General features: G+C 34.5%; 1 protein-coding gene across 1 annotated transcript; it reads left to right on the top strand.

The window, feature by feature from the left end:
* Positions 1 to 122: 122 nt before the first annotated feature.
* On the top strand, positions 123 to 24,440 carry LOC117116575 (serine/threonine-protein kinase RIO1-like). The gene is made up of 18 exons (XM_033260641.1): positions 123 to 364; positions 7,116 to 7,192; positions 8,023 to 8,118; positions 9,178 to 9,221; positions 9,827 to 9,877; positions 10,469 to 10,593; positions 10,759 to 10,801; positions 12,700 to 12,843; positions 13,551 to 13,693; positions 13,881 to 13,967; positions 17,440 to 17,577; positions 18,839 to 18,942; positions 19,818 to 19,924; positions 21,324 to 21,389; positions 21,511 to 21,603; positions 22,164 to 22,217; positions 22,519 to 22,668; positions 24,179 to 24,440. The coding sequence occupies exons 1-18, from the start codon at positions 315 to 317 to the stop codon at positions 24,293 to 24,295; spliced, it is 1,689 nt and encodes a 562-aa protein (XP_033116532.1). The 5' UTR covers positions 123 to 314; the 3' UTR covers positions 24,296 to 24,440.
* The last annotated feature ends 492 nt before the right edge of the window (positions 24,441 to 24,932 follow it).

The raw sequence follows: 24,932 nt of genomic DNA, 5'->3' as shown, positions 1-24,932 counted from the left end.
TAATTTTATATTATTTTTAAATTGTTTTTTTTTTAATTGTTTTTAATATTTTCCTTTTTTACTCTTAAATTACAATATAAATTAAAGGAGAACTTTGTATGCTTTGGGGTCAAAGAGTAATTATCGATACGATACGCTTGAGTGAAGCTCAGTTACACATGGTTGTGAAAGTGGGAGTTTATAGAGAAGCATATCCTAACCTGGGTTCAGAAGGAATTTTAGAAGTAGGCCTAGGCCTACATTTTTCACAACAATAGCTTGAAGATTTACTGGTGCCGTGTATTAAATAGTCGAGTGTAGAAGATTCATCTATTATGGAAACTGTGTTTGTAGAACAAGGACAATTCGACGATGCCACTGAAATGTTAGTGTTTAATTTGTCACTTTTCACAGAAATTTTAGGCCAGCAAAAGCTAGCTAGGGCTAGGCCTAGGCCTGGGCCCTAACTAGGCCTAAGCCTTCTAGCCTACCAACATTAGATTAGCTAGGCCTAGAGTAGTAGGCATCAACAATCTAGACTACCTAGGCGGCATCCTAGGACTATATATAGATAGTGTAGGCCTAGGACTGTGTAGTAGCGAGTATACTTTTGTAAATAGCCAAAGTTGTACCGTAGTGTAACGTCTAGCCCACGTTAGTAAATGTTAAGTTACTGAAACACGGGTGACGCCACCGAAATAACAGTACAAACAACAGCAAGCAACTAATTGTAATCAACGTTTATTGAACAACGGCAACACGACCTCTCTCAACGAGGCATCATCTCGCACTACCCCTTTCCCGCCAGTAACTCATGTGTCATCTCACGTCACGAAGGTTACCCGCAATGCAACCATACTATAGCAATATAGTAACTCCTGTTACATCCGCTTCCACTAAATTAACTCTGGGGATAGAAGGCAACTCGTGCGAATACATACATGGCATATGTTTTTTCAATAAAAGTAATCAATTTTCAATCATGTGTTTTGTAATCAAACTTCGAGTGATACTATTAATAATAAAGCAATGACAAATAACGCAATGTCTATGTACTGTAGTGTATGAGTACCAGAAATATGGGTCAATAAGTAATAATTGCATTGAGATATAATTAGATCAGATTATTGATATTCATGAACATTTCAAAAAAACAAACTTCAAAACTTTTTCAAACTACTGAAACTCAATCCATGTCCCTCCCCCTCTAAACCAAAACAGCCTGATTTAGAGTGGTTTGAGTTGGCTAGCATGAGCAACCATTTTGCCTTTCTTGTTACCCTTTAATTAAAAGTAACTGGAGACAACTGTTTCACAATTGTGAATGGGCCACACCACTTAAGGGCTAATTTGGCTGCAAAATTGTGCTTCTTGCTAGAATGGACTGAGTTAATTTGAAACATGACCTCTTGACCTTCTTTAAAATTACAATGCTCTTTCTTTTGGTCATAATACACTTTTTGGCGAGCTTTTTGAGCGTTTACTCTAGCTTGACTCTGCTCCAACATTTCATTGTTTACAAATCAACTGATTCATTAAGCATACTGTATTAGTTATGGGAGTACGCAATCCCCGTCTAAACAGCATATGGGCTGGGGTTAAGCCAGTTGTATCATGCCTTGCTGTATTTATTGCAAACTCTGCAATATGAATGTCCCAGGTTTTGTGATCGAATTCGATCCAACTAGGCCACAAGTCAACTCGGCCACAGTCAACTCGGCCACAAGTCAACTCGGCCACAAATCAACTCGGCCACAAAAAGTTGGGCTGCAGTCAACTCGGCCACAAGTCAACTCGGCCACAAGTCAACTCGGCCACAAGTTAACTCGGCCACAAGTCAACTCGGCCACAATAATATTGCTGTTATTATTGGTGTCATTGTTATTATTGTTTCTTTGTTAAATAACCAACAAAGGGCTTGATGGTCAGTAATTACGTTGGATCGTTTACCCTCCAAATAGTGCTTCCACTTCTCCACAGCCCAAATGACTGCGAGACACTCTTTCTCTGTTGTACTGTTTAAAATGCGTTCCACTGCACTTAGAGAGCGCGATGCGTATGCTATAGGGGGGTTTACGCCATCTGCGTCCGATTTCTGAAGTAATACGGCCCCAATGCCGACATTGGATGCGTCGCACTGTACCGTAAATGATTTACTAAGATTGGGGTAAGCTAAGATGGGACTCTCAATAAGTGATTGCTTTAAATAATTAAATGCCTGGTCTGTAGCCTCTGACCATTCCCATTTTGCATGTTTTCTGCGTAATGCATTAAGCGGCGCTTATTTGGGATAAATTTATTGTACCAGGCTACCATGCCAATGAAGCGCTCTATGTCTTTCACTTTAGTTGGTGTTGGGTACTCAACAATACTCTTTACTTTGTCTGGGTCCGTTGCCAATCCTTGGTCTGATACCAAATGACCCAAAAATTTAATTGAGGTTAATCCAAATTTGCATTTGCTGTATTTGGCTGTTAATCCAGCTTTCTCTAATCTATCAAGGATTTGTCTTAAATGACTTTCGTGGGTTTCAATATCTGGTGAAAATATGATTATGTCATCCAAATACACGTAACAAATCTTTCCTAATAGACCACCGAGGACCTGGTCCATTAGTCTTTGAAACGTGACGGGTCCGTTGGTAACACCAAATGGCATAACGGTATACTCAAACAAACCTAATTCACATGTGAAGGCAGTTTTGTACCTATCATCTTCAGCGAGAGAAATTTGGTGATATCCACTATTAAGGTCAAGTGCCGAAGAAACTCGGGCACCAGCAAGTGATTCTAAAATATGATAAACATTAGGCATGGGGTATGCATCTAATTTAGTCACACTGTTCAATTTTCTGAAATCTATACACAATCTGTGCTTGTCACCTATTGGAACTAAAATTACGGGGATGCCCATGGGGATTTCAAGGGTCTTATCCTCCCATCCTCTAGTAGTTTGTTCACCTCTTCCTTTAATGCTTCCCGTTTAATGGGGGATAATCTATAGGGCTGGCATTTAATGGGTGCACTGGTCCCAGTATCTATATAATGCTGAACCAAATCTGTTTTGCCAGGCTTGTCGGCGAAAACAGAAGCAAACTCCTTAATTACCTCTAAATCACATTGTGCATTAGGAGAATCATTAATAGTATTATCATTAGGTACATCATGAATAACATTTAGGTTTGTTTCATAACCTGTGATGGGGTACTCTACATTATGTTGGGCATTATCAATGACATATGAACCTTTCATGAAATCAAGGGTTACTCTTAATTGACAAAGGATATCCATACAAATAAGTACCTGAACTGGTAAGCCTGCAACAACAAGAAAAATATGGTTAAAACATTTGCCACCAATTTCAAGATTGTAACCTCACTATTAACTAACAGAGGTTCACCATTAACCATTCTCAAATTATTTGTATAATTATGAGTGATCATAAAATTGTCCACTGAAAACAAAGTCTTTGCAAATTGTTCATTGATCAAACTATGTTGTGAGCCAGTATCAATTAGTCCTGTCTGCTCGCTATCATTAACTTTAAGATGAATAAACGGACAAGTTTTGCTCTCTCCGTCGCACAGTGCTTGCGTGTTTTTCTTGACTTTGTTAGACTGAAAAGGTGTACTTGTGGGGTTCATCGTTGTATGCTTCGCTGGGAAAACTTGCTGTGGCCTTGGAGGAGGCATGCTACATTGGTCTTGCTTGTGACCAATCTGTTTACATCTATAGCAAACAACTGAATATTTACTGTTTTGCGAATCCATTTTAGCATTACTTCCACCATTTTGGTTTTTTGTTTTCCGGTTCATTATATATTCGTCTGCGAACTTTGCCAACTCTTGGGGAGTGCTGCACTTTGCGTCTCTGAGTTTAGTTTGCAACTCAGTGTCCAAAATAGTGCTCAACAATTGGTCACTCAAAATAAGATTAATAATTCTAATTGTATCCAAATTATGCTTTACTCTCATCATTGGGCACTAAGTAACTTTCAAGGCGACATGCAAACTCTACGAAAGTTTCACCTTGTTTCTTATGTTCATTCTTGAATTTGACCCTGTAACTCTCGGGGGTGAGCTGGTACCTTCTAAGAATAGTATCCTTGATTTTTACAAAATCCTTAATATCTTTATCGTTCAGTGTATGAAATGCCTGTTGGGCCTTCCCAGTAAGAAAAGGTTCAATAAGGGCTGGCCAACTTTCTATGTCGAATTGCTCTGTAGTCGCCATTCTCTCAAAAGTGGCTAAATAACAAGTAATATCATCGTCTATTGACAATTTATGGAAATTAGGCAACTTAATATTCACTACTAAAACACGGGTGATGCCACCGAAATAACAGTACAAACAACAGCAAGCAACTAATTTAAATCAACGTTTATTGAACAACGGCAACACGACCTCTCTCAACGAGGCATGATCTCGCACTACCCCTTTCCCGCCAGTAACTCATGTGTCATCTCACGTCACGAAGGTTACCCACAATGCAACCATACTATAACAATATAGTTACCCGTTAAAGTAGTAGTACTTTGGTATCATAGTATTGGTATTGTCTAAATAAAATACAATATGGTAGCACTTGTGCGTATACGTTTGTATAGATTGGGTTCTGGACTTAAAGTGACGTCCATTCTCCGAGGGCTTCCCAGGGTCGGCCGCGTCAGTCTTCGCAGGTGAGCTAACACATGGAATCCGGAGTCATTGCAGTGTGACCTGCAGGGAGTCGTCACTACATTCCCCCATTGTTTGAAGAAGGACGCCATGCTGCATGGGAAATGACCCAACCCACAGATATCCAGATTTTGTCTTTTTGTGGGCTCCGAGCCAGGGTTTATTAGTCAGAAAGGGTTCAGTCCCATAGATAATGCGGTGGAACCTGATGAAACATTAATTCTGTGCCACAAAGTCTTGTACTTTTGTTGTCAGAGGGTGGGGGGCTGGTGGTGGGGATCGGGGTCGATGACATTCTTCCAGGTTTGCTCTGCTCTTGGGCTATCCCGGTGTCCCAGCCAGGAACCTGGCCTACCGCTTTTGCTGTCTCCGCCAGATGCGGACCTCACTCACCATCCTGAATAGTAGTGAGGCCCATTACTGTAGATTTAATAAGCAACATGCACTTTTTCCTCAGTAAACCTACAGTACCAGCTCCTATGGTGGAACTGAAGTTGGTCCCTGGGGGATGGCGCAGGAACTTGTCCATCACCTTGCGGTTCATCCTGTGTGGCTCAGTTGTACTTATGGAAGCAGGTCAACTCGGCCACAAGTCAACTCGGCCACAAATCAACTCGGCCACAAAAAGTTCGGCTACAGTCAACTCGGCCACAAGTCAACTCGGCCACAAATCAACTCGGCCACAAGTTAACTCGGCCACACGTCAACTCAGCCACAAGTTATTTATAATTAAAATGAAATGTAAATATTAGGCAAAAAAACATATATACTTGTTTAGCGTCTCCACCTGAATTTTCAAGCAAAATAAAAAGATTAGAGTCGGGATTTTTTTTTTTTTTTATTAAAAAAAAATGAATATAGTCCAGGAAATTCTAATCAAAATAAGTATAGACCTATTTTAATTGAATTAAAACAATGATTTCACCAACTAGGTGTAATATTTATGGTAGGCCTATTGAAAATGATTAATTTTAACACATTTTATTTGATTACTGATACTGTAGAATTAAAAAAAAAAAAAAAAAAAAAAAAAAAAAACCACCCCTCCCCACCCAAAATTGTGTTGTGATGTGACTCTCTTATCCATGTTCTTTAACCGGTTATTGAATTCTGAAATTGTCTTGGATTGGATTGGATTTATTTGGTGTACTGTAAACACCAATAGCCCACAAAAGTCTAGAAGAAGACTTATTTCCAGTGGTGTACTTCTGGTGGTGATTGGGCAGTACACTGGGAGACAAGAGCGTAGTGCGTTCTTTAACATGCACATGGGCCATAAATGCACACGGGACCAACGGCTTTAAAACGTCTCATCTAAAAGACGGTGCACTAATTGTAACTTGTACATCATCCCTCCAGATGAAACACAAGGAGAGGCAGCGATAAGAATTGAAGTGGGGACCTAGAGATCTCCACAGTTCAATGCACACCCAGTGGCTACCAACAGATAAACCGACTGAGCTACTGTAAAGCTGCTTTCTCTATGTCTTGCATAGAGGCAATTGAATAATTTGATTTTATGAAGTAAAGTTAGGTCTACCTTTCTTTTCTAGTACGGAGCAGTCGATTTTCTTTCAACCAAAAAAATATAATAGGTGGATTCATGCTATGGGACAAAATGCATGATGCCAGATGGAACTAATTATGAGTGACAAATGGTGAAAATAATCATGTCACTTGACACAAAGTCTACCAATCAAATCACAATGATTTATTTATGTGTGTTACTCTCTATTAAGCGCTGCGACTATGGATTGGTTAAGGAAGTGGCAGATGCCTTCTAACATTAACAACATGATAAGTGTAAACTTTGCACTTTAAATCAATTGAACACCCAGAAGCCAATGAATGACGGAACGATACAGAAGCAAGTTGAAAATCTTGGAATATAATCTTGGAATCACATTCAAGGAAAAACAATCAATTCCCACACAATAGAGGTTCCCAGAAAAGCCAAAAATGATTGATCAAGAGTGCTCATTGCAAAGAAATGAGATGATCATTAGACCTACATTGGAATACGGTAATACAACATGGTATCCAATGAATATATGAGAAAGATGAAGACTTATAGGTAGAGACATGTATGTGTTGTAGAAGTATGTGTAACATTGAACAGAAATTTATTACATTTTAAAAATGTTTTTACAAAATTAGCCTGCCTATGGGTGCGATATGACATGCCTATATTAGTTGTCAAAGTGTAATACTGTAATGATAATAATTTTTAAAAATTTCAATGTTTTTAATTTGAATAAAATGAGCTTGAGAATAACTTTCCTCAAGGAAATAGCAAGTGTAAGGTATTGTAAGTACTTGAACTGAATTTTGCAAAGCAAATTTGTTTTGTGTTGTTTTTACCAAAACTGAAACTAAAGATAAAGAAATAACAAAAATAGAAATTGTTGATTAACGTTTAATTGTGCAATTAATATGAGTCTTATGTGAATATTATTTCAGTGAAGGATCATTGTCCACATCAACAATGGAAGTCAGTCATACTGAAATGACTCAAGAAGAACAACTTCATGATCAAGGTAAATTTAAAATGATTACCGGTATAATTATTTTGATAAAGTTGTTATTGTTCATGACCGACTTATATCAGCTTTTATAAGGCAAGGCAAGACATGGTTTTTTTGCAGCAATTAGCTGTAGCTGTAATGTATTGTCCCATGAAAAATACCAAAACAATATCAAAAATCATTTTTGTAAATTCACTTTCTCATTTTGAACATAAACATACGAGCTTGAACATAAAAATTAGTACATATACAGTACTTAAACAGGTTTACCCATAGTTTAAGCTTTTTCTACACTCCTCAAAGAATTTCATCTGGTTCCATAAATATAGTATAGAAATATCGGTTTTGTTGAACCAATTAGTTTGCTTACCTTAACGGTTTCAGCAACTATAGTACAGTACTTTGGTCACTTTCTTCAGGCTAATGATTGAATTGGATCGTTCATGCTTCAATGAGTGAGTGCACCATCAGGAGTTTTAACCCAGTGCCCCACGTTGATGTTATGGTTGGATTCTATCTTGAGGGTGTACTATGTTTTCTCTGAGCTTGTTTTCTGGTTTTATGAATGTGTTAACATTGTACATTAATAATTAATATATTAAAAATTAAAACAAAATAAAGTTCAGTAGACTATTATTTCTTTTTATTTGGTCCTACTGTACCTTTGGTATCTTGAACTTGAAAACTAGACTAAGAAGTCGCAGGAGAAAGGTGATACTTAATGATAAGCTAAATATGCATGAAAGGCCTGTCATGAGAGCAAACAGGATTTCTGTGAGTATATGATGCTGATCTAAATGATTGAAAATTAACTATACGTGATATGTTTTATTTAATTTCAGTACAGGAGTTAAATGTTAGAAGCTACGAAGAAGACGAAGAAGATGTCTTGGATAGTGATGATGATGATATGTGGCAATGGGAATGTGAAACTGGAGGTAGAGTGAATGTTTAAATAATTAAAAATAATGTTAAAATATTTTAGACTCATTCAAAAATGACAGTTGAACATAACAATCTGTCATCATCATCATCATCATCAATATCATTATTATCATCATTTCCACTACTTTAACCTTACCATTCTCATCTCCGTTATCTATAACTATTATACCAAATACATTTTATTTAGTATCATCAGATCATCGCAACCGCAACATCATTATCATCATCACCACCACCACCACATCATAACAAAGTTATTTCTTCATAGTGACAGAGTAATTTATCTGTTTGTTGCTGACAAGATAAGTAATGCATTGTTTGCAAAAAGAACTTTATTTTTTTATTTTTCCAAAAAAAAAAACATGATTCTGTTGATATAAACAGGGAGAAGAAAAGCCTGCACGAGAGCAGATGATGAGACCGTGACTGCTTTCTCATTTGCCTTTGGAATTTTTCTTTGTTATAAACATTTTTCAGTCTTCTGAAACTCGGGTACTGACATTGGACCTGACCTATATACTGTAACAAGGTTTTGTTTGAATTCATTGACGGGTACAAAGGCACTGAACTTTTGCATTTCGATGATGCATCTTGGTACGTTGATGCCATGCCATATTGACTTGTGTCCAGGGCCACGATGCTTGGATGGGGACACTGTTGTAGTGCAGAGCAGAGGCTGAAATGCTGCACAGAGCCAGATGAGGTTTGCTTTTTTGCACAAAGACTGGCCACCTGCCTTCAATCGGAAAGGATAACGGACGAGCCGTGGAAGAATCTATCACCTACTGCGAACGGTTTCTCCTGGAAAGTTGGCAAAACCAGCTTTGCAACACAGGATAGGTCCGGAGAGGTGCCTTTGTTCCTGTTGGTCATGGAATCCAACCACATAGTTAAAACTTCTATTCTCAAAACAAATGGCCTTTTTCAGGGACACCATAATGTAAAAAAAGATTTGTTAGTTTCTGTCTGTTTATGATAATTTATCTGTCTGTTGCTGACAAGACAAGTACTACATTGTTTGCTAAAAGAATTTAATTTCTTTATTTTTCCAGATTTTACTAAGAAGTACAATGCCCTTCGTTCCAACACAGAACAGGTATGTTATAGCAAAGACTAGAAAAAATGGAAAAGAACACAGTCATGTTTGTAAATATGTCGCGTCCCTAGTTACGCCATGGAACTTGCCATTTTTTAAAATAAAAGTGCTCCTGTTGTGCTTGTTGACCCAATCAATCTCCACCATACGCTCCCTCCAACGGTATATAGCAAACTACAAAAGTATTGTATCATGTGAAAAACTGATAAACAAACCGTTCGTTGTACTACTGGGTAATTTAAAAAGTTTGCAGACAGCAGTGGGCATCCTCCCATAGCTGGTCGTATCATTTATTTACCCTCATCCTAATTGATTGTTTTATTTTTATACCAATATTACTGTTGTACGACTTTACCCTAAAATTTTGGATTTATATAGTATATGTATTGTTGTTATGTAAGATCTATTATTTTTTTTAATGTATCATTCGTAATTTAACTGAAAAGCTTAATAATGATATTTTGAAACAAAACTTGAACATGACTTACTTTATTTTCAAGTTAATAACCAAAACCAGAAAATAGTCAAATACAAAACTTGCTTTGAAAGTACTCTGTAACTTTGGAAAGTAACAAATTTGTTTTAATTCCTTGTTTTCATTGCAGCCAAATGCCAATCAGCCAAATAAGCAAACAACAAAAACACAAGCTTACCAGGTAATGTAAAAATAATGATATGTTTAGTGAAGTCATGTGTTATCAGGAAATACAGACTATGTAATTCAATCTATAAATGAATTATAATGTTTGGATTTATAATTTCATTTTATTTAGGAATTGAAATCTCAAAACATTTCTTAAATACAAAACAAAAACAAAGAACAGATAGATATTATGAACAACAGAAAAGATATTAGTTCCTAGGGTAAATCAAGAAAAAATTTAAAATATAAATAACTTTTTCCATCATTCAAATAATTGTTTGTTCTTCAATTTGTCTTTCTATGCAGATTTTAAAAATAGTTTTTTTTTTAATAGTAGTTGGTAAACTAATAATTATAATAATTGTATTAATAATATTTATGATGGTGACAATTCTGTAATTTTGGTTTTTTAATAAAAGCAAGATCTTAGTAATAAATTTGATTTTCAGATTCTGCCATCATTAAAAACCACTGTTGTAATATTACATTTAAAATGAAAAATGGATAAGCACAGAAATATATTTTTCTTCTTTAATAAACATTTCTTTTGAATATAGATTGCATAGGTTATTAATTGGCTCAGCTTTTATATATTTTTTTCTAGCCAAGTGAGAAGCACTTTCAGAAGTTTGTAAACAAGATCAAAGTTGAACGCTATGCTGGTCCTTCGTTGCCTGGTGCTGCATCCAATCAGCTCCTCCGTAACAGCAAGAAACAAGAAGCAGACAGGTAAAAACAACAAACCAAAATTTTTTTCATGTCTATATATATATTTTTTTTACTATGCACATGATTGGTTTGACAGAAAAATGTCCGATCTCAACATAGTGGAAACAATTGTTAATCATTAAATATTTTCTAGTTACTAAGAGGAATTTTAATGATTTCTTACAGAGTGAGGGTAAAAGAAAAAGCAGACAGAGCCACAGTAGAACAGGTATTATAATAATAATGGTTATTTGATATTATTCTTCTGAAGAAGATTGAAGCAACTCAATTGAAAAATCATTAAATATAATAATTTGTATCCTTCTCTTTTCATTACCCTACATTCATATAGAATAATATATGGAATATTTTTGGAAAATCAATGTACAGTAAGTGAAATATCAAATAATACTGTTATAGAAGCGTGTGGCACAGCGTGCAAGGCTTTGGGCTTTTAAGCGGAAGGTCAGTGGTTCGAGTAGTAGTAGTGGTACAGTCAGAGTTCTGTAGTATGTTACATAACAATGACAGGCTGGCTCATTTTAATTTAATCTCTATGAAGGCTAGATTTGAATATACAGTATTTTGATTTTATTTGCATTCAAATGTTTGTACTGTCTAGACGACTTTGATTGTCACAAATTTGTTAAGATCAACATAAGACACTCAGAAGACTTGCTTTTCAGGCATGCCTTTGCCCGGACTAATGCTTTTAAGTTTTCCACTTTTAATCACTTTCCCATTCTTTGGGACAAGCTCCCGTTGGAAGTCCTTGATGCAGCACTTTTTAATTTCAACTCTTTCGGTAAGCTGCTCATGCTAGGTTTACACTATGTTCCCGGTGGGCACGGCAGCCACGTTTCAGGCCACCGTGAACAAAACGGGATGCATGTGAGACAACGCTAGACAACCCGAGGGGACGGAATGGGCAAACGTGACGGGCCATGATTGCCGGTGGATGCCGGCGCAAATTTTTAAACTGTCAAAAAATTTGCCACGGCAGTCACAGTGTGAATGAGAAACCTAGTAAGCCGCAATAAAACGGGGTGATCGCAACAAAATGCAACATAACGTGACAGTCCGTAATAAGCCATAACAAAACTTGGAGGCGGTCCGTAGTGGGACGGGAAGCATAAAATGGAAGAATGCCACGAATAAAACAAAAAGAATCCAAGCTATGCCACCAAAAAAGCCAAGATGGAAACTTGAAACGTGGAAAAAATTGCCAAAAAATCCCACAGCGCACAACATTTCGGGCAAACGGGGCTGCCGTGGCCACCGGGAACATAGTGTAAACCTACAGTAGCATTAGGGAACACTATTATAACCATAATTTTCATCGACTTCAGTTATCATGCTTGGGCATGTCTGATTTGCTTGCATTTTTTTATTTATGTGTATAAAATTTTATCATTAACTAATTTGTATAAAATAAACTCAAATCACATAAATATATATTTTAAAAATAATAAAAGGATGCTTCTAACGGTTGAATGATTGTAATTTAAATGCTTATTATTTTCTATATTGTAACTTATATTTATATTACATTCTCTGTGTGTTTTGCTGTTCTCTGATTTCCCACATCGGGTGGAGACCCACTTTGACGGTAAATTATTTTACTTTTTAGTTATCCGCCGGCCCTTGTGGGGGATCAGAGACCAACGTTTATTGTATCTTTTTTGTTCTTTTTGACTGCTTTATCCTTTTATATTGTAATTGCTTTCGGTTAAATAAATGAAATGAAATGACCGATGCTCATCACACTGCTTGAGTCCTTGGGCAAGGAGTATAAATGGGTATCTGGTAGGAGGGGAATGATTCAGAATGAAATTACTCTAGTGCTGATTACACCCATAACTAAGAATACTTCCCAGGGAAAGAAGGAGGTTGGACATTGTGTATTATTGATTCTGTATCCAGTGACCAGGAAAAAATGTGCCTTGAGCCTGGATGTATGCCCTATATAAATCCTATAAAATAATAATTTTCTATTATTTTTTTTTTAAATACTTAGACAGATGGAAAGTAAACAGAATTTTATTATAAACCTTTTATTTTCTTAATAACATATTTTGTACTTTAAATTAAATTTTACGAGTTAGGTTTATTCCATTTTGCTACTAGGTTCTTGACCCTCGAACTCGTATGATCCTCTTCAAAATGTTGAGTCGCAACGTGATCAGCGAGATCAATGGATGCATCAGTACAGGCAAGGAGGCCAACGTGTACCACGCCACTACTAGCGATGGTCATCACAAAGCAATTAAGGTTTAGTTTTCTGGATTACTTTATATCAACTTTGTATTCAAAGCTTCAACATATAATTTTAATATATCCTACTTTGCAATAACCTTTTGTTAGAATAATTAAATTATTTATGAATGTTCATTTCAATGTTACTACATTATGACTTTAGTATCAACTTTCCTGCTAGTAAAATATGTGCACCCTCCAATTTGAGACCCCTCTAACTTTGAGACCCATATAATTCAAGACCACTTTTTCAAGGAACCAAATATCAATCTTCAATTTTTAAACACAAATCTACCTCCCAATTGGAGACCAAACCAGAGACCTTTCCAAATTTTGAGGTCCCAAATGTGTTCTCAAATTGGAGGGTGAACTATATTTGTGGCAACGACAAGCCAGACCAGTCACTTGTTGCTAAAATTGATTTTTAGTTATTAATACCAGGTTAAACAGTAAAATGAGAGCTCTAAAATGGTAAGAATCATTCAAATTCAACATTTCGTTATGAAGTTACAGAAACCATTACCAAATTGTTAAGAACTGTGGTTTTAACATTGAAAATTCCAGCATGTTTTAGCCATTATCTCTGAAACAGGATTTGTGACGAGGGACTGGTTTGGCTTCTCATTTATTTTTTTAATTATCTGATTCTTCTGTATTTTTAATTATATTGAACTATATTAATATTTGTACTAGTAAATTTAAATTGTATTTTTATTTTACAGGTGTATAAAACATCCATTTTGACATTTAAAGACAGAGATAAATATGTTAGCGGAGAGTACAGATTTCGCCATGGATACTGTAAACACAACCCAAGGAAAATGGTGAGAACATGGGCAGAGAAGGAGATGAGAAACCTAACACGGTTAGTTGATTGATTTTAACATGATGCAGTATTTTGATATCTTCTTTTAAAGTGTGCATGTTTACGCTGTATTAATTATTTGACAGTCTTATTGAATTAAGAATTTTGAATCACCACAACATAACATTCATAGTATATGCAAAAAGAAATGGCTATTCAATTTTTTTTGGATGATTACTTCCTGTAGATTACACAATGCAGGGGTTAATTGCCCTCAGCCAGTCATCCTCAGGAGTCATGTTCTAGTTATGGAGTTTATTGGGGTTGATGGATGGTAAGTTGCATTATTGATAAGTGCCTAAATACAGCCTGTAGCTTTGTAGCTTTTTTATATGCATTAGTCTACAATTGAAAGATTTGAAATATGGGTATTCCCCAGGAACAATTTTTAATTAAAAAGCTACTGAATTTGTCTCAAGGGTACAGTATAATAGTGTTAAAAAAGCATATAATATTTTTATGTACTATGTCAAGAAAATATTTTGATATCCTTCCTAATTGTTTTATAAACATCAGGGGTGTCATTTTAAGCCGGCAGCCGGCGAAATCTCCGTCTATTATGATTTTTGCGCCAGCTATTAGAACGGAGGTAAAAATATAATAGTGGCCTCAAACCTAGGCTCATCATGGGCTGGTCCTTGCCAAGCCCTCTAATAACCAATACTTTACTTTTTAAATACAGAATCTATGTCGTAAATCCTATTTCTTGACCAAGCAAGTACTTGTTAAAACAAGAATTTCTATTCTTTCAAAAGCCATCATTGAACAACACACGATCCCCGACACGATCGACGTGACAGCAAATCAACCCACATGGGGAATCCATGAAATGGTTCGGACGTATCCTTGTAAACAAGCTCGACTCAAAATTGAACCACGGAGCAGGCTTGGTTTGATTTTCGTAATATAATTTTGCTGGTTTATTAATAAACCTAATTTATCTTGGTACAGTTAGTATGTGTTTTCAATCATTTAATACATTTATTATTCATTGTGTTAACTTTTAAAAATATAAATACTTGCATTATTTTTGAATGACCACACTTGATTGAAGAAGACGACATGCATGCGGTACTTTGTATGAAGCCTACACCAAAAACATGGAGAAAATCCCTTCTAAATCTAGCATTTACCACGAAAATTGAAACAGCATTCTTTTAGGCCTAAACTTATCGAGTGTCGGCAAAGAACATCTGAACAAGACCACTTTGTAGAGAACATGTCATCGGCCGTACGAGGTATGCTATGAAGCAAGAAGTAAAGAGCCTCGTCCATCATAATATATCATAAAATGTGCGTGTATATTTTGTAAGATATTTTATTTAATCATCACAAATATTAAGTAAAAAAAAAATTCTGGCCGAGCGTTGAACCCCAATCAAGCGAAGAACATCGGGAAAGACCATGTGATCCACCCTACGAAGTATGCCAGGAGTAAACAACCTCGCCCCGTCATAATGGCATGTAATATGCGTATATTTCTTGTAAGATATTTAATCACCACGAATAAAGTATGTCAACCAAATAGTTTTAATGTTTTATTAACCATTTTCCCACATCGTCACTAACAAAAACAACATTGACAGTTCATTTGAGGGAAAGGCCATGCTGTATGTGCGAGCCACTCTACAAAGTACGGTATGAGGTGGATCAGCAGAGAGCATTCGCGTCCTCGCTCGTACGTACAGTGGTCATGATGTGAGTAAACTAAAAATAATGCAGATGGCCCAGTTCTGGCGCATGATCTTTTTTTGAAAAGATATCAACGATTCAATAATTTATTTAATGATTGAAATAAATATATATTGTATCAAGTTATATGTTCAATAAAAACATTTTTTTTTATACCTCCGTGGTTTAAACTACATTATTGACGTGGTTCAACGTACATTCACATGAACAAATTTGGGGATTCTCCGTGTGCGTTGATTTGCCGTCGATTCGATCGTGCGTTGCTCAGTAACAACTTTTAAACAAGTAGAAATTTCTTTGTTTTTACAAATATGTATTCTAAACAATGAAAAGCTTGGAGAAGATATGATTTTTGTTCACCGTTAATTATGCTACATTCTAAGCTTATCTTAACAACAAAAGGGCCTCTGCAAATTAGTGCTGTCGTTTGCTTCAGGCTCCTCCCAAAAAGCTAGGAATTTATCTCACTGGCTGTTTTAATTTTATGATTAAATTTTAGCTTTTGATTACCACTTTTGTACTTCATCGTTTTTTTTTCAGTATTTTGCCTTTTTGATTATAAATAGAAGTTGTACGAACAGTGTATGATGTGCTATCAATTTATTTATTATTATTGAAAATTAAATTAACCTAGAAAATGTTTGACTGTTGGATTTTTACTTTAAAATAGCCTTTAATACATTCTAATTCAAACATTGCAACACAATTCAAAACTTAAAATTCAACACTTTTAAATGGCATCTTACAGTAATTATTTTTCTTCTTTTTTTTTTAAGTAGGGAGGGGGACTCCCCATCCCAAACCCAACCCCTGCTCAGGCAACAAATTTCAACAGTTAAAATTTAACACTGCTAAATGTCAATTCAAACACTGTTAAATGGCATCTTACAATAATTATTGTTCATTTTTTTCTTAGGTATTATTTATTTCCATAACTAATATATAAGCAACACAATTAAAATAATTTTTAATTTGGAAAAAGGCGACCACTAGAAGCATTAGGCGACACTTTTTTATACCTTGTTACGTGAACCTTCACTCGCTTGATGATTTTGAATAAAAATAAAATTTTATTTTTGGCCAATTAGCGTACTCACCTCCACAAAAATGTTTGTCTTTATTTTTATTATGCCCGCCATGGACTAGAAATCTCCATAAATAAGTTATTTATATTTTTCCTAATTATATTTAAAGCATTAAACCATCCCATTACTACGCTGTTGACATTCAACAATAAAGATTTATTTTTATTTCTCCTCCATTTGGGTGTTTTTGGCAAAACTATCTGCTAAATAAGAAAAAAAAATTATTTATATTTTTTTTTCACCCTCTAACAATCTTTAAAAAAATAAGTTTGCGAAACAGGTATGGAGTAAGTCTCGCCTTAGCTTTGAAATGCAGAGACTTAAAGTAAAAAAAATAAATCACAATTAAGGAATCATACAATATGTACACATAACAGTTGTAATAACAGATATGTTCTGATAATAAGAATAATTAAAAAAAAAAAAAAATAGAATAACAAAATTTAAAAAATAAAATAAAAATATGAATTAAAATAATAATACACATAAAAATCATTAGGTTTAGACAATAGTATGTATGACATGTAAGTTTAAACTAATTATTAATGTGAAAAAATGAGTAGTAAGTGTAGAAGATATACTAAAGCATTCATTATTGATTGTTGTAAACAGAATATGATAGTTATGACAAAATTTCTCCTCTTAACTAGTGACATGATAATTATTAAAATATACACGTGGACGTGAAAGTTAACATTATTTAAATTGCGTTTATAGCGATAAGGTGATAAGTAGACAATATTTAAACATATAATTAAACAAAAAATATATATGCACATACTGTAGTCTTAACATTTTATTTTTATTTCTCAGGATTTATCATAGACAGTATGACCTATAAGATAATAATTATGAAGCTGTGAGAAAGCAGTGATGATATTATGATTTTAAATAATATTGTGATGATGATGATAATAATTATGACTTTGTGATAATGATAATTTTTGAGGTAATTTTTGTTTGTTTTAGGCCTGCTCCATTATTGAAGGATGTGCAATTGTCTGAAAGCAAGTCTCGTGAGCTGTATTTAGAGTGTGTTCACATGGTTAGAAAGATTTACCAAGATAGTAAATTGGTTCATGCAGATTTGAGTGAGTTTAACATGCTGTAAGTTAATTTGTTCTTTCCAAGAATATTTTGTATCTTTCTTTTCGATTTTGTGTTAAAGATAGATAACAAATCATGCGCAAGTAAATATGTCCTTGAGTCTACCCTACAGTCTACTCTTAAGAAACCTTTTTTACAATAAAATAGTATTTAGTTTCTTAATGTTTTGATTCAGATTGAGCCAAATAAATCAGAGATTAAAATGTTAATCAGCTAAACTGGTGTTTGGCATCGAGTGTGCTTGAACTGTGAAGATTCTTTTGCACCTGGTGCAATTTCATCTCAGTTTCAATTACACAAATTACAGATCTTTTGGATGAGACATTTAAGCCATTGGTCCTGTGTGTTGTGGCCATGTATATTTATGTAAAATTATGTAGTACACCCCCCATGTACTGCCATATTTACCACCAAAAAGACATCCCTGGAAATAATTCAATCTAATCAAAATAATCCAATCCAATGCATGTAGCATGGCCGGCGGAACCGGGGCGGCTGGGGCCTGCCCCCCCCCCACTTTTTGGCAGAAAATACAGTATGTTGTCTATAGAGGTTTTTGTATGATCGGAAAAAAATGCAAGAAAAGAAAGAGGGAAGAAGGAGAGGGAATCCCGATCGAGTTAGATTTTCTCGTAATTCATATTGGCGGTTCTGGGGATCAGGGGTCCTGAAAAAAAAAAAATTTAAAAAATAAATTAAAAAAAAAAAATTCTAGACCCGCTTTTTCTGGACCCGTGAGCTATATTGTTTCAATAAGGAAAATTAGAAGTCATGAAAGCTCATTTCCTACCATCTAGGAATCAGCATTTTCTCGGGGAGGACCCCGACCCTCTTATATTTTTGGGGTTCATCGATTCATGGAAAAAATAATACGTATGTATACCGGTACACACATAATAGGCCTATTTACTGTAATAAGAATGAGAAAAATTTACCTGATCGTTTTCAAGGGGAAACCTTGAATTTTTAAGAACTTTAAAAGACACTTCAGAAGTCTAGGAAGTCTACAAATCAAAATTTTCCAGGGTGGGGGATGCTGACCCCCTTACTTTTTGGGGTATTTGGGGAAAATTTTGCCCCCCTCCCACTAAATTTGAACCCATTCATCTTACTAGTGGGCCCCATCCCCCTCCCTCCCCCCCCCCCCCCAACTTTGAAAAAACGTTCCGCCGGCCCTGTGTAGTACTACATAATTTGTCTGGAACAGTTCTGTATATATTAAGTGTTAATATTAATATGTTTCATCATATTTTTCCAACAGATTTTGTGATGATAAAGTTTACATTATTGATGTTTCTCAGTCAGTGGAGCATGACCATCCTCATGCGTTGGAATTTCTGCGAAAGGATTGTACAAATATTACAGGTAACTATTAAAAGCTCTGTCTACACTATCAAATTTACTTCAACAAAAAAACACTTGTATGCCCATATTTAGTCATGCTATACCTATATATGGGCATGATGCGACCATATTTAGGCATGTGACATAAAATTTGATAGTCTGTACTGGTCTTTATAGCTTTTACATTCCCTCTTCATCTCTGCTGTTCTTTTCTTCCATCTGACCATTTTTTTTTTCAGTTTCTGATAATTTTTTCATCTTTGCAAAGCTTATCCATAGTTTAAAGTGATTTGGTTTTGATAACATGATTTTCAAAGCTGCATGAAAACTGTGGCTTAGCTATATAGAGGCACTCAGTGCTATTAACTGCTTGATGTTAGTAGCTTAGTAATAAAGTGGTATCTAATGATATTGTAACAGTAAAAAGTGTCATTATAATGTTTGCGAGTGCAGATGATATAGTTAGGAGAAAAATAAATTCTGGTGTTTTCTAGGTTTAAACCAAAAATCAAAATACAAGATAGCACACTCTTCCTTTTTTTTGTGCAAATTCTGTGAGAGCACTGCATACTCATTTAGTAAGGTGCCCTCTTTGACCAACAATCTTATAAAATAAACATAGCATTCTCTTCGCTTTCTGCCTGTAACAACTATGGTAATAAACGTAGTTCTCTCATTTTTTAGGATGCTGTCTCTCAAAAACACTTACTGTAAATTGATGCTTCTTTATATTAAAAGTAAAATCGCAGAGTGAGCTATCTTTAGTTTATAAAATCTTTGGTTTGAACCTAGTTTCTAGATATTCAAGTCTTAGTACCTTAACTACCAAGCCACAGATCTAATTTACTCTTAATTTTGCACAATTAAATTGTATGATTTGATTTTCTTTTATTTAGATTTCTTTTGTAAAAAGGGTGTGTGCACGATGACAGTGAGGGAGCTGTTTGACTTTGTAACTGATCCAAATATTAACGAAAGTAATCTTGAAGATTATTTGGAGAAGGTAATAAATATATGGATGAATACTTATTCAGAACAAAATATTAACTATGAATCAATCAATCAGTTTAGTCCAAATTTTTTTTTTTTTAAACAAAATTTAATGACAAGAAAGATCGACGTTTCTGGTCCATCATGGAACCATTCTCAAGATCAAGTAAATTGAAAAAACTAAAAACAAAAATACCAAGCAGTGAACAGGAAGTAAGTAATTAATTAACATATCAATAGATATGTTAATTTTGACATATTGATATGTTAATTAATTACTTACTTTCTGTCACTGCTTGGTATTTTTGTTTTTAGTTTTTTCAATTTACTTGATCTTGAGAATGGTTCCATGATGGACCCGAAACGTCAATTTTTCTTGTCATTAAATTTTGTTTTGAAATTATATAGTAAGCGTCTCTCAAAGTGTGGAAAAGGAAAAACTTTCAACAGTGGGTCCCTTCTTAAATAAATTAAATATAAATATTTATAACATCTAGAAAAGGCAAATGAATAAATAAAAAATGATGAATAAGTAAATAAATAAAAACAATGATAATAATACTAATAAGGCCAAAAAAAAAAAATGGGTATGTCGGTAGGAAAAATTTTTTTTTTTTAACCAATAATGTGTTTATGCCTAAAAAGTAGAAAATACACACAAATTCCACAAAGACCATTTTAATATCTATATTAAAGAGCAAAACGATCACATAACACTGTCGCATCGTCCTACCGTGCAGCAAGATACAGTCGGCCTTTTCTAGCCTTTTCAGCTCATTAAAATAATATTTTTCGTTGTAGTAAAAGAAGAAAAAAAAACTAAAATGCTGAACCTCAATTTTGTACATTTTTGGTCGGTGAGACGTGGCCAACACAATATTTTTTTTTATTTGGCCTAGTAATAGTAATAATAAATATATAAGTAAAAATAAAACCAATAAATATTATAATAAAGTATTTTATCACTACTGTATCATAAAATCCTGATTATGATTTCTTCATAAGACACCATTAATGTAGAAAGACCACATATTAAATTAAAAATTGCTTTTTTAGCATTTATCTGTTTGCTGATTATCTCTTTTTAATATTTGATATTGGATTAATGTTTCATAATGGCATGATTATCATTTTTTTTTTTCATTTATAAATAAATTTGATTTTCAAATACAGGTCTCCCTCCAATTAAAGACTACTTTTGTGACTGGTGTTTCCATGGTCTTTAGCAGATTTGGTCTCTAATTAGAATAATAAACAGATAAGTGTGGTCTATAATTGGGGGTGGGGGGGGTCTAGTCTTAGATTGAGAGGCAGACCTATGTAAATCTTCTTGCATGTAGATTTATTTTTGTGTACCAGGATCAATGCTTACATGCCATCCATAATGACAAAATTCACCTTAATAATTTTAGGCAATGAAGATTGCATCTGAAAGGTCGGAGCAGGACCTCACAGAACAGGAAAAAATTGATGAAGCAGTAAGTATATGCAGGACATGGCACCATCATACTCAATGAAGAGAATCCTTAGTTATATTTGTATAATTCATTGTTCATATACAGTACACTGTTTTGAAAGCTTTTTGTCTTGATTTCTTAGGTGTTCAAGCAAACATATATCCCAAGATCATTAGATGAAGTAGAAGATTATGAAAAACACATAATAAAAATAAAAGAAGGGGAAAAAGAAGAGGTAATGGTTTGAAATGCAATGTTAGTGATACTGTACTAAATTAAGGTTGAATAGTGAGTTCTTTATCTCTTGGTTCATGATCTCCATTTATTTAAAGAGCATGAACAACTTTTTAAACATATCTTTGGCAAATCTCGAATAGGAAATAGTCCATTTCCGACCATGTAGATGTGCCATAGTCATAAATCTGTGGTGGGGCTGAGGTGTGGAATTCCTTCCCTGCCCGACCTCTCCTACTGAATCGCCACTGATGTGCTGAGATGATAATAATACAAATCTGTTTTAGTTATTGATTTTCTCTATGTAGAATCTTTTCCAGGCCATTTATTATTTCTCAGGTGATGCATTACTTTTTTAGCTGTATTCTGGTACAGCATCTTCTGGTTTTTAAGTGTGCTTAATATTTTGGATTGCAGCATTCTTTTTCATAAAAATAAATGTATTGTGAAGTGCTTAAAGGGCTTAGCAATATGCGCTATTGGAGACAAGTATTTTATTTTCAAGCATATTTTCTACTTAATCACAATTAGAAATTTGATTTGAATTGTATTGGTCCACAGATATTTTATCAAACATTAACCGGATTAAAACCTGATCTCAGCGGTGTGCAACAGGTGAGGTCTTTATTATTTTATGGTATTTACAGTAGTTCCAATCAATGGTTATCCCCACATGCAGAATGCGATGCTTACATAATAATTTTCTTTCAAGATTAAAGCATTTTCATGAGTTATAGTTATGCATGCAAGTTTGAAAAATGCTGGACTACATCATCACCAATTACAGGATGGGATATCTACTTGTTAACATTTTAACATGCATACTTTTATACTTAATGATATTTGCATATTTTTTACATGCTTTTAAATAAGAATACGGTTCTCCAACTTTTTTGATATATTTTCCTGATATTAGGAGCCAGCCTTGTTGTCAGCACAAACCGATGAAACGGTGGAAGACAGTGACACAGGGAGCAGTTCTAATGAAGTTGAGGGCAGTACAACAGAAAATAGACAGGATCAGAAACACTGTAGGACAAGAGATGAATCACCAAATACAAAAAAGGTTAGCACCTTTCTTCTATGGTTCTAGATATTGATAGTTATAGCATGGAGGTATTATGGAGGACATCACTCGAAAAAACTGCGTACATGCAATGCTGTGCAAATGATCCGAAGAACAAAGCAGCCACAGCTTTGTTCTTCAAAGTATGCCTTTGAAAATTAATGTGTTTCCAGCCACCAAATGCTCAGTGGATTAGTTTACTAGAAAAATTGAACATGGCGAAATGGAGAGCACCTAATTTTCTCATTGCGCACTACTTACAGTCAATCACTGTGGCTGCGCAATCGTTTCCACCTTGAAGTAAATACATTTTATCTTTCAGGAAATACCAAATATATTAATATTTTCTATAGAAAAGAGTTTCGAATTTAATGAAACATTTACATGAGCTTTAAAATTATGGTATATTTAAACTTGAATTTCAATAAATTGGATGAAACTCGATAATAATTTTAACATCTATTAATTAAAGAATGATTGAAGATTATAGTAAACTAAGTCATTTTAGTGTGAACGAGTGTGGACTATTTAAAAATTCAATCCAAAATCAGTTTTACGTTGCCTCAGCATTATACAATAGTCAAACCAGTCAATCTTTAGACAAAATTATAATGAACACAGAAGTAATTGCAACAGAACTATTTTCTGGAATCTGTTCCTGAAATGTACACATTGTAACATACTAAAAGTCAAAAAAATCCAATAGGGGAACATTGTTAATTCTGAAGATATTTAATGAGTTAACATGAAACGATTTATTGCACATCTGCTGTGTTGAAGCGTATGAAAGCCTGTTGTTGCTAACGAAAAAATGTTAAGAAGATACATTAGTTTGTCGCCTCAAAAAGATCTGTTGCCGAGTGATCTCCTTCTCAATAATACCTCTATGGTATAGTGATGATGGTAATGCTAGTTTTACAGCAGGGATGGGCATTAAAAATCAGTCGGAGGACCAAAGTGAACTTTTGATTTAACACTGAGGGCTGCACCCAAACTTTGATGTTCCAGTGAGCTTCCAAAAACCTCCAATCACTGCTTTCACATCACCTTTATTCTCAGTTTTAATGTTACTTTTTACAAAATATTAGTGTTGGGCTGTAAGAAACAATGTCTTTTCTAGCCAATTTTGATTGGTGGGCCACAATCATGGGTTTTTAATTCATTGTCGCGGGACGAAAAAAAAATCGCTGACGGGCTGTACTTTGCCCACCTGTGTTTTACAGTAATAGCGATAATGAAGATAGTGATCAGGATAGTTCCTGTATAACATTGGTGATATGATGACAGTGATAATGATGATGATACAGTGGATAATGGTAGTGATAGCGATAAATATATAATAGTGATGCCGATAATTACAACAGTGATAATGATAGATATGATAGTGATGATGGTGTCAAACAACTATTTTTTAATAGTGCAGATGTTATGGTCATTGTATTTTGTAAATAATACAATAAAAAAATAAATGAGATAGTAATTAAAATCATTAATCTGATCTACTTTTTAGGAAAGAAAGCAAGCAGTTAAAGACGAGAAGCGAGAAAAAAGAAAAAACAAAGTACCCAAGCATCTAAAGAAACGAAAAGAGAAATTATCGCGATTGAATAAAGGAGGTAAAAAGTAATGTGAATTAACAGAGTGAAAACAATTTTGTTAACTTTCTTATCAAAAAATCAATTTTAAATGTCATTTTAATCAGTCCCATCAAGTACATATATATGTACATTATCAAATAATAATTCCCATTACAATGTATTTATTTGGTAAAAAAATATAGAAATGATGTATTAAAACAAATATATACAATAATAGAAATAGTGTTACTGTTTGGATTTTGTTCAGCGATGATCATAGAGCTATTAAACAACTAGAGTGCTGACAAGATGGCGAAGCAATGCAGAGTTATGTGTGTGTACCATCCAAGATGGCCGTCGTAGTAAAGCGCCGCCTTCAGGCTTAGTATCCATATTAATAAGCCCCCTGACTATTATTTCATTAATGATAATGAGTAATGGTATTAACAAATTATTAAACTATCGTAGCCAAAACGAGGCCAAGTGGAGCATTTTATTCAAAAATAAAGTACCAAGGAATGAAAATTAAAATCGTGTACATTACACCCAAACACTGCAACGCTCGAGTTTCAAACATACGGGTAACTGGCTGTACTGAACTTTCTGTGTATATTGAGGGCGCAAACGATGGTGCTTAGGCGAAATTTGATTGGCTAAATCTATGGCAGCCATATTGGATGATACACA

The sequence above is a fragment of the Anneissia japonica genome, unplaced genomic scaffold (assembly GCF_011630105.1).
Source record: "Anneissia japonica isolate Jap-2015-1 unplaced genomic scaffold, ASM1163010v1 scaffold287964_len165734_cov163, whole genome shotgun sequence".
In the NCBI taxonomy this organism is placed as follows: domain Eukaryota; kingdom Metazoa; phylum Echinodermata; class Crinoidea; order Comatulida; family Comatulidae; genus Anneissia; species Anneissia japonica.
The sequence above is the reverse complement of the archived record's forward strand: the minus strand, read 5'-3'. Positions and strand labels throughout refer to the sequence as shown.